Genomic DNA, 11772 nt, shown 5'->3' on the forward strand with positions numbered 1-11772 from the left:
TTGAAGAACTTGTAGCATTCCGCCACAAATTAATTCTTCGTATTTTTAGCCGATACTGGGCAGCTGACACGTACATAGTTGAACAGAGTTGTTTAAACATTTGTTTAACAACATGTAAAAGCTTGGAATGGTTGATTTTTTTCATTGGGGGCGTGTCTGTGGGCCAGACTAGTTTCGGAGAATTCCACTCCTCATCAGTGACCCCGGACACGAAAACCTAATGAAACTTCAGACCAAACCAAACCTTTATAATAGTGAGGTATCGAAAATAGAAATGGAGTTTATAAGTGTTTTACACTCACAAAAAATAAATCATTCTATAGGTATTTGAAGAACTTGTAGCATTCCGCCACAGTTTAATTCTTCGTATTTTTAGCCAACACTAGGCAGCTGACACATACATAGTTGAACAGAGTTGTTTGGCCCACAGACACCCCCCCCCCCCAATGAAAGAATAGACCATTCTAAACTTTTACTTCTTGTTAAACAAATGTTTAAACAACTCTGTTGAACTATGAATATAATATTTGTAGGTGAGGTATAAATAAATAAAAGTTTCGATATTTTTCCGAATATAAGTATCCATTATGAAAGCCTTTCCACTTCGTCTGGGTTCGATATATGTGAACACGCTGTTGTTGTTGTTGTTTTTATCAAGTTCCATTTTAACAATCTGTTTATGCATTTTCGTTTTTTTACAACGGTAAAAACCGGGTTTCGATACACATGGTATAGCCGATTTTGTAGCTTTATGCTTAACTTCAAACAAACAAGAAACAAACAAATTTTCGGTTTTCCTTTTAAACATATTGATTTATTTTACTTTTATGAAAATTTTAATTTAAAAAATACACATTTTCAAAAGTTTCTTTTTTTGTCATCTCTTTAGGAAATTATTCACAATCCTTTATCTGTAAATCAATGTTTTAGAATATTTTCTTTCTAAAGAACATTCAGATTTATAGTCATTCTAAGTTTCCAGACGATTCTCTGATTTGCCAATTGATATGTGATTGTTGCTGTATTAGCTTTTAATATGTGAAATGCTTGATATTATCTTCTGCTCTCCACCAAACTGATTGATTCTAGTTTCGCAACTCGAATGGAAAAGTTGTGTTTTAAAACCTTTGGACTAGTAAAAGGAGGAGAGGGGGGTTGCCCCACCAATATTTTCTGAGAGGGGCCTAAATACATTTTGCCCCCCCCCCCCAATATTGAAATATAAAGTGTTTCAGAGAGAAAAAGGCTTTTGCGTGGCGCTTCTGGAGCTACATAACAGCCCCCCAGTGGCAAATCGGTACGTCTGCGGACTTACAACGCTAGAATCCGGCTTTCGATACCCGTGGTGGGCAGTGCAGAGATAGCCCATTGTGTAGCTTTGTGATTAATTACAAACAAAGGCAAAGTTACATAACAACTATAAGTTACGGCAGATTGTGTGTGCTACAGTCCGTACCACACCCATCCATTGTTCCCCCCCCCCCCCAATTATTAAAAATCTTCCTACTCCAAAGCAACGGATAATCGAAACATTATTTATATTTATCTAATTTGTTTTTGTTTTTGGAGAAAAGCCAGATTAGACCACGAGGAATCGAACTCCGGATATTAGCGTTGTAAGTCCACCGTGAAATACATGTATCTATTATAACCTGGTGAGAATGTAATGATGAATGACATCATTGAATTTCTAAAGCTAGTTTTACGCCCTTGTTTCAGCGAAGGAAATAGGAAGGAATTCACCTGAAAATCGTTCATTAGTAAAAATTAAGATCTGACTCCGTTCTGTGTGTGAATTTTAAACAGGTAGCGTTCCAGCAGCAAGCTGACTGTACTTCGAAGTGACCACAGGATTTTATACTTACATCATTGATTCTCGAGTGTCGCTATTTGCTGCACTCAGTGTCATCTATTTATTTATACCCTGTACTTTTATATAATGAAGCAGTTTCGTCAGAGTCTAGTAACAAAAGCAGTAATACTGAAAAAGAAACCTGACGTGTGGGGTTCCTGAAGACTACTGTTGACGTACAGTGTCCTTGGTGAAACGGCGCAAGTCAAACTAAATCTTTCCCATTTTCTGACCTTGACAAAAACAAAAATAGAATCAAGAACACCGGAGCGACGGTAAAAACAAGTTTGATAAATGTTTCGGGATAACAGTGATTCCATTTTCAGTACTCTGGAGCCTTTGTTGGCTTAGCAGTAAGCTTGGGGGAGCAGTTAATGCTGAAATTCGGGATTCGAAACCTAACACGCATCCAGCACCACTAGGTCAAGTACAATCTGTTCACAACGGAATTTGTTAAATAATGAAGTGTGGATTTATATTAGCTCCAACATTGATTTAACCTGGTGTTTGAATAAAACATTAATCAAGGTATTATTAAAGAATAGTTTGGAGAGGCAAGTGTCGTCCGTTTCCTTTATAGGAGTGTTAGTAAATAGAGGAGTAAAGTGTCGACCGTTTCGTTTATTGAAGTGTTAATAAATAGAGGAGTAAAGTGTCGACCGTTTCGTTTATAGGAGTGTTAGTAAATAGAGGAGTAAAGTGTCGACCCTTTCGTTTATAGAAGTGTTAATAAATAGAGGAGTAAAGTGTCGACCGTTTCATTTATAGGAGTGTTAATAAATAGAGAAGTAAGTAATTCTAGACTGACCAGAGCATGCTCGTGCAGGGAAAGGTATATTGACTAATTTTATCATCAAATCAAAAGTTGTTCATGAAGTCTAACGAAACTGGACTTTCGTCACTGTTCCCCAGTAACTCATCGGCAAGTCTGAAGGTTTATAACACTTTATTTTAATCATTTCATCTGCTTAGCCACGTCTCCAAGCAGCTTTTCCCTCAACGCTTTTAAAACCCGCTTCGAAAAATATTACTGATAAATCTTCAATGTAAATGTCTAAACCGTAAAAGCCTCGGCCACATATCCCCATTCATGTAGTGGGGTGAAGAGAAACACGTGTTTCTGACCGCCCCTGGTTATATTTCATTCCCCTCCGGGGAATGAGATATATGATTAACCTAAATACCTACCAAGTCCAAAAGGAAAGGATTTCATCTTCAAAACTATTCAACTAACGTTTAATTTGCTATAGGCAACTGAATGCAACTGAAGAAGAATTAATTGGTGCCATGACAATTCACTTAAATAGGTGGAAATAACACTCACAACAGGTAAGAAGAAGAAGTATAAAATACACAAACATTACTTGTTTGTTGTTAAGTGCAAAGCTACACACAAAGGGCTATCTGTGCTGTGCCCACCACGGGTATCGAGACTCGGTTTTTTATCATTACGAGCCTTTGACATTGAATTAGTGTGCATATTTTACATGGCTCTTAGTTTAAATATGATATGATATATATATATATTTATTTATTTATTACATTTAGAAAGACTCCTATCTTTGTACGGCTTTCCAAATGCCCAGAAGTTTTAGTAGCTATATAGGTAAGTTTATTTTTGAATATGTTATGTTTTAATCAAAGAAAAGAAAAACTACTGGTGGCTGAGCAGTAATCTTGAACGCTTATAGCTCTAAATTTCGGGTTCGATGCCTGCAGAGGATATCGTGCTCATGAGCTATTGTGCAGCTTTGCACGCTTATACCTCTGAATTTCGGGTTCGATGCCTGCAGAGGATGTCGTGCTCATGAGCTATTGTGCAGCTTTGCACTTAAATAACACTGTTAATTAGGTAATCCCGAATACCTGAAAAATATAATAATAATCATGATGCCACTTTATCCAGTTGATTGTAAAGAATTCATTAAAAACTGTAAGATATCTTTATCAGTAAACTAGCTTTCGCAAGTACTGAAAAAGCTGTAATGCTATTAAGATTTAATTACTCGTGATATTGCGGAATGTTGTTGCCGTGTTAGTGATGCATTTAATTGCATTATTCCATTAATATGTTACTAATAATTCTGTTCAATGATGAAAAAAATGCTTTAAAGCAGCGTCTTATAACGATGAAGTATTCAGCGAAATTACTTATGATAAAATGTATAAACAATTTTATTCATAAATCAGTAACACTAAATGTACGCAATATCATGATAACATGTATAAACACTTTTATTCATAAATCAGTAACCCTAAATGTAGGCAATATCATGATAACATGTATAAACACTTTTATTCATAAATCAGTAACCCTAAATGTACGCAATATCATGATAACATGTATAAACACTTTTATTCATAAATCAGTAACCCTAAATGTACGCAATATCATGATAACATGTATAAACACTTTTATTCGTAAATCAGTAACCCTAAATGTAGGCAATATCATGATAACAAATAAAAAGAAAACACTACGTTAAAAAAAAACTAAAGATTGTTTGTTTGTTTGTCTTCCGATATTCGCGTAATTGCTTAACTTTTCCAGTGGAGTTCGAACCTAATGCCACCATGCACACTGCACACCATATCCTACTGTTTGGTTGCACCATCGTGGGGTATCGGGAACGTGACACTCCTCGAGCTGTCTGGGAATGTGGTGAGATGGGTGGAGTCGGGCGGGGATCCCAATATCGTCGTGCTCCAGTATGTTCTGAAGGTTCTCAAATCATTTACGCATGGGCAAGAGATGCTCCAAAACTGACGTTACCGGAAGGTGAGAAGTCGGATTTCGTATGGAATTATTATTACGATGTAAATTGTTTAGGAGCGTCGTTATGGCATTCAACTTTCAATACCTTCTGTATTTACGATAAGGTTGTGGTGACCGGCTAGCGATCGTTGTCATAGTTAGTAGCCTATACAATCGACCACTTGAGTCTGATAATGATTATTTGTTTTTCGTATTACTAGATGCTAATTATTAACTTATAACTACTTTTCTCCTGCTAAATCTCTTCCATTGAGCTTTGGATCCACTAACCCTGGGATTTTCCGAAGCGTATGATATAAACTAGTTAGTAATTAGTATCCTGTAAGAATATTTTAAAAATAATAGTTAATTACTAATTAGATGTAGACGATCGCATAGGCTACTAAGGTGACAACGATTCGATACATTGTGTTAAGAGTAACAGTGGTCAGAACATAAGAAGAGGCGTATAAATTGAATGGTAGATATACTGTTGTAAACTTTGTTTTTAATATTTTAATTTTGATGTTTGTTTGCTAGAAAGAGCTTGTCATTACAGAAATATTACACAACATATAGAAATTTCATGAAAGATTCTGTAGAATCTGGAACTTCCTGTATTACGAAGAAAACAAATAATAATATACAATTTCCAGAACGAGTCTAATAGTTCAGTATGTCAGCTAGTGAGTTAAACAATAAGAGTTACTGCAGCTGTTAGTCAGTGATCGAGTTAGTTAGTTAGTCAGCAGCGTATTTGTTGTGCCAGCTATCGATTAATTAGCAAGGAAATTCTGCAGATGAGCTAATTTGTGAGTTAGGCGTATATTAGTTTCGTAAATTCTGAAATTGTTTGTGAAGTCGGGCCTACTAGTGAACATAGTTTGCAGCAAACGTTATTGAAGAAATATATTAATTCGCTAGTGTTACGTGGGGGTAGACTTTGCATCTTTTTTATCAAATAATCAAAAGAATTAACCCAACTATAGAATACTGGTTATAACACTGGTGTCAGAAGTTGGATTATTTTGGGGAAAATGAAATAGAACTTTACCTAAATTTCAAGATGACAAGAAGAATAAGAAGTGAGATCGAAACTGTTAAAAGAAGACAAAAGAGAGTTTTAAAAAAAAAGATCAAGAGGAAAGAGAAAAAAATTAAAAGAAGACAAAAAAATTACTGAAAATTAAAAGAAGACGAAGAGGTGAGAGATAGGAATTTAAGAGAAGAATTAAAAGGAAGAAAAATAATATGTAAAGATGAAATGAAAACAAAAATAAATCTTATTGAAGACAATATCAATGAAGCTATTGAAGATGTACAGAGGGATTATAACAAAATGGAAGAAATTCAAAGAGGTTGTAAATACAGAAGTAAAGAAGTACAAAAGTGAAGTCCAAAATAGCACCTATAATTTTTAAAATGATTATAATAGCAAGATCATTGAGGCAGAAATAAACATCAATGACAGAATGACACACGTGGAAAATGAGTTGTTAAATGCGAAGATCAAACTAGCCACACCTCTTTTTGCATCTTCACGAGAATTCCAACCTAAAACACCATTTACTATTATATATGGAATAGAAAAACATACTTTTTATACCCCTGTTACCATTCTGCTGTATTAACTTTGGTTGCAGAACCTTCTTGGAATATTACAGCCATGGCAATATCAAATCAAGTTTCACAGTTTATCTGGCCATTTCTACAACATCACCCAATCGAAAAACCAAAGAACTATGATGGAAAAGTACCATAGGAGGCATATCAGACTCAGACCATACTAATTTCTAGAGTGAACAGGTGAAATAGTGAACAACGAGTTATTTATGTTGCCAGCCATTTGGAAGGACCAGACTTAACGACATTAAACAACCTTTCAGATGAGAGCCATAACAACTATCAAGTGCTGATAATTGCTTTATCCAACAGATTTGGAAAGGCATACCAGAGGGAAATATCCAAAGCAAAGTTAAGGAGCAAAGTACAGCGAAAAGAACAGACTTTAGCTGAACTTGTGAAAGACTTGGAAAGGCTTACTCAGTTATCTTAACCAGATGCTTCCCGTGAAATGATGGATTCACTGGCACGTGACCAATTCATATATGCCAAAAGTGGCAAGGATGTATAGGTTAGGTTAAAGCAAAGCAGGTGTTTATCTTTAAAAGAAGATTTTCAGTTGGTGATGAAACTTGAATCCATTAAAGTCACAGATAAACTACAAAAGGCCTCATTCAGAAGTTAAGATATCATAAAATCAAGTAGTATTGAAATTTAATTTCTCCTTATGATAGTCTAGAAAAACAAAGGATTAATCAAACAACTAATTACACAGAAGAGAGAAAATAAACTACAGAATATTAGGTGTTTCAAGTGTAACTTGAATGGACATACTGCGAAGAATTGCAGACAAAAGCCTCTAATAGTGGATATCAGAAATATGTAATTATTATAAATGATGTAAATATGGCCATTACAACCAAGACTGTAAGGAATCAACAGCTGGTAATACATCAAGAAGAAAATACCCTAAGGATGAGTCTTTGATCTTAACCAGATCAAAGAAACAACAAAGAACTATCAGACATTGGAAAACAGGAATGAGCTGGTATTATAGGGCAAAGTTCAGCTGAGAACATTGCATCTACCACAAATGAAGTAAAAAAAAATCATTATGTGAATAAACCATTCTATAAGTTCAAGAGTTTATTGATGGGAAGCCTTGCAATATGTTGATTAACACTGATTTCCAAGTGGACATAAACTTCTCTACACCGCATGATGTGTGAATAAGTAACATTGAAAAATAGTGCATATTGTGAATTGACTTCATGTGGAGACATGCACTGAAGGCTAAGCTAGCTTGAACTAGCTTCACAGACTATGACCAGGAAATCTTCGTGCATTACATGATAATTACTACACCAGATATTGAACTTTCAGTAACAATGAGAAAGACAGTCATTGTACCACCAAGAAGAGAAATATTCAGACCAGAATTTATCAGGAATAAATTTACACCTATTGGTTAGAGCGAAGTAGAACCAAACACTTCAGCATGTCCTGAGGAATTATTGGCTGGAAGAATCTCTCGTGGATGTGAAAAATAAAGATGTCATCATTAGGGTCATAAACACAACAAATCATAAAGTTCGAGTCAAGTCTGGAGGAGACATTGCAAGATGTGAGGCTGTATAGGTAGAATTTTGCATCAAAGAACATCATAATTTGATGACGAGGAACCCATTTTTTTGAGAATAAAGTATGAAGACAGCTTGAATGAGTAGTGAAAGAAACTTTATTACAAATTTATAACGTTTCGACAGGCTTTTGTCACGATCAGGTACCCGATCTCGTCGAAATGTTGTACAATTATAACAAAGTTTCTTTCACTACCAATTCAAGCTGTCTCCATATTTTATGTAAGAAGTCACAAGAGCTGTTGAGGTCATACAGCTGACCAGTGGTTCCCAAACTCTTTTAGTTTGAGGCTCTCTTGATGTGAATGAAAATGCCTTAAAATGTGATTTATCAATTTCAAAAAATAATTACTAATGAACATTAATGATATCTATGAAGTACTTTTTCTATTAAATTGTATGTTTGCAGATCTATCGAAACAAAACAACTGGAGATTTGTTTTGTGTGGCGCATTGGACGTTTTGGTAATTGAAAAAAATAATAATAAAATTCTAAACGTTCCATATTGGTACGCCGTACCGGCCTACTTTCACCACTGTTATTAACATTTTACGAAAAGTATAGCAAATGTAGACTAACTGTCTTACGCTTACACAATCAGTTAGGGCTCTCTCGAGTCTCGCGATCGACCAGTGGTTGCCCCCCCCCGAACACACACACTACTTTAGCATGATGATTGAAAAACAGTGCCGTAGTAAAAATAATAACATCTCCTTTCAACATACTGTATCATTTAATTAATTCAACATAATTTTTATCGGCTTATTGGTTATTTAGAATTAGAATGAATTCAGCATCTTTGTTTTTGGCCCATTTTTTGGCGGTCCCCCTGAAATAGCTTCATGACCCCCAAGGGGACCGCGGCCTCCACTTTGGGAAACACTGCTATAAGTTACATGACTATCTCTCCGATGGGCCTCATGACTAAGGCTTAACAAATAAAATACCTCATATATATTGATACTTGAGAGCAGCCCCATTACATCACTTAATCAAATGATTCCCACTTGCAAAACAGGCTGAGGCTTTCAAAGAAGTAGATGACACGAAGGAACAGGGAGCGATATGACCTAGTTTCTAGTCCTTGTATTTGAGAAGAAGAAGGATGGGTCCACAAGGATCTGAATGGAAACACAAAGAAAGATTCCTATCCATTACCAACGAATGGCTTTACTTTGTACGATTTATCCATATCGAAATGGTGTTAGTATTGGATCTTATGAGTGGATATTAGCAAGTACAAGTTGATGAAGCAAGTACAGTGAAGCCAACTTTTACTACAGGAAAATGTTGCGGCAATCTGTTGTTTTACCATTTGAATTATGTAATGCATCTGCTACATTTCAACACGTAATGGGGTGTGGTCTTACTGAACTACCCTGAAATGTCGTACGTATCTACTTGAATGCATAATCTCACACGGGAAGGCTTTTGAAAATGATCATGGTGAACTAAAGAAAATTCTGGATTGGTTGAATGAAGAAAATCTCAAGCTAAATTCCAAGAAATGTGAATTGTCTCTTCAACAGGTGAGTTTAATGGAACACATAATCAGCATAGAGGGCGTGTCTACAGACCCATCTAAGATTGACTTTTATCAGGATTGCGAACAAGCATACAACAAACTGTTTATTTGTGACGCAACCGACATATTTTCAAAGTATGTTTTAGTCGACCTTGACCGTCCATTATTGCTTCTTCTTATGCCTGTTGTACGTTTTTCAGGTGTTGGCTTCAAGGTGGGAGGAAGAGACGTGGGAATCAATTACTTAATATTGCAGGTACATTACGCCAATGTGGACAAGTTTATTGGTGAGTGTTTTTTTGCTTATGTTCATAAAGTAGTGTGAAACGTTCCTATGCTGAAATCGCACTAAAACTGTTTACTGACGAGCTGTACTTTACATGTGTAGTAATTGAGACTGGTTAATATATCAGACGTGTTGATAAAACCAAAAAGTAAAATTCGAACCGTTATTACAACAGCTATGCAGATTGAGAAACATATTAAGTTATTTTGTTTGATGAACTAATAGTAAACCAGAATGTGATCGAATTTCTAAGAGAAAACTTTACACATAAAGAGGCTTAGTTTCATGAAATATAGCAAATGTACAGAAGGGCTATTATACGTTACGTGTTAATTTGGCACAACAATGTGAAACAGTAAACAACTTTAATGTATACAGTATACGCTAAATTTGATTATTTCTGGGGACGTCTTATTACTCGTTATCAAAAAGAAGTAAACCGAGCAGACATGTTTTTTATACTGTTTTTCTTATTTATTAATTTTCTTGCTGAACATACAAAACTTCTGCTATTTCTCTATAGATGGCGGCACCGATAATTCTGGAATTATCTTAACAATGGTTCCCGGGGTTTCTAGCAGGTAAACTAAACATTCTTATTAAACACACACACGTCTATAAGTACGTGTCATACTAATATTCACTGGTTACATAATCACAGATTTTACTTTGTGAAACATTCTACTTGCAACTAGAAATGAGTCACATCGTTAAATAAAATAAGATGCAACCAAACTGAAACTGATCATTTGGTTTTTATTAGCTTTGTAAAAATACTTGTGTTTAGTTCATCCAAGAGTTCAAAAGTCGTGGCTATTGTCTAATGTTGTACATAAAATACTATTTTGTCGATGCTTGTTTCATTATTATTATTAGTGCTATACAAGTAGAAGCTTGTAAGTATTAAGTAAAATCCTATAGGGGATGTAACATTATATCATTACATTTAACAGAGTGACCAAAAGGGCCGGCGTGTTGCTACTGGGAACTGATGGAAGGATTCCAGCTCATAAAGAGGGTAAGTACAAAAATAATGTACACATATTGAACCTGGATAAAATGTTCCAGAACTCAAGGTCATAATCTGCAGAAAAAATGATAGTGTATTTTGGTCTATATTTTAGTATTAGTTGAGCTTGACTTTAGGTTTATTTCTCAAATTTATTTATTCATCTGTAACAGTTCTGCCCAAAATAAAATGTCACCCGCTCCTTTAAGGATTCAAAACGTAGTTTAAATGTTGTTCTTTATTATTATCACAGAATAATTATAAAGGTGACGATTATATCTTTCACTAGAGGGACATCGAGAATCGAAATTCTTATCTAAGTAAATTTTAAAAGGGTACATGATGTTCAAAAGTTGTCACAGTAGATGTTCAATAAACTTTTCATTATTCTCAATCAGCATACCCTTAAATCAAGTTGCTGCAAGCATCATCTTTCTGGAGAGTTTTCATTGATCCTCGCAGTATCTTGCACACTGACACGTATTTTATAAAAATAATATAAATACTAGTTTGGGAGAAAAGCGATTTAAATCTATAGCATAGCATGGTTATAAAATACCGTGTAACACATCTAGATTTTTATTAATAAAATCTATTATTCTTAATGAGCCAGGCCTGGTATGGTCTGGCGGTTAAGGCGCTCGACTCTCAATCTGTGGGTCGTAGGTTCGGATCCCCGTTACCGCATATGGTCGCCCTTTCAGCCATGGAGACTTTATAATGTGATGGTCAATCCTACTATATACGTTGGTAACAGAGTTAACAATGGGTGTGTTGAGTACCAAAGTTAAATTAGGGACGGCTAGCGCAGATAGCCCTCGTGTAAGTTTGCGCGAAATCCAAACTTAATGTATCTTTGCTGCAGTGTTGTTTCTCTAGGTTCAAGAAGTTTTGAGAAATAAAGGTTTAAAATATGAAGATTTCCTTATAAACTACTTTTTAAGTGATATATTTGTTGATCATTGAAATTTATCTGACAGTTGAGGTTTAGAATATTTTTTGTAAACCCCATGTTTTCAAATTTCCCACTGAAATTGTTTTCATAAAGACAGCAGTTTCATAAACACAGCAGATAGCCTGATGTGGGCTTGCTCTAAGAAAAACACACACACTCTTAATTGCCCCCCTCCCACGCTCGGAC

General features: G+C 35.3%; 1 protein-coding gene across 1 annotated transcript in view; it reads left to right on the top strand.

Moving 5' to 3' along the window:
* LOC106462234 (peptidylglycine alpha-hydroxylating monooxygenase-like) overlaps positions 1–11772 on the top strand; it is an 18304-nt gene that overhangs the window by 2381 nt on the left and 4151 nt on the right. The window contains exons 2-6 of the mRNA XM_013922133.2: positions 3401–3458; positions 4404–4631; positions 9537–9623; positions 10146–10203; positions 10576–10640. Coding sequence (XP_013777587.1) covers positions 3401–3458; positions 4404–4631; positions 9537–9623; positions 10146–10203; positions 10576–10640 — 496 coding nt within the window. The remainder of the gene's footprint in view (positions 1–3400; positions 3459–4403; positions 4632–9536; positions 9624–10145; positions 10204–10575; positions 10641–11772) is intronic.

This window comes from Limulus polyphemus, unplaced genomic scaffold (genome assembly GCF_000517525.1).
Source record: "Limulus polyphemus unplaced genomic scaffold, Limulus_polyphemus-2.1.2 Scaffold1122, whole genome shotgun sequence".
Classification (NCBI taxonomy): domain Eukaryota; kingdom Metazoa; phylum Arthropoda; class Merostomata; order Xiphosura; family Limulidae; genus Limulus; species Limulus polyphemus.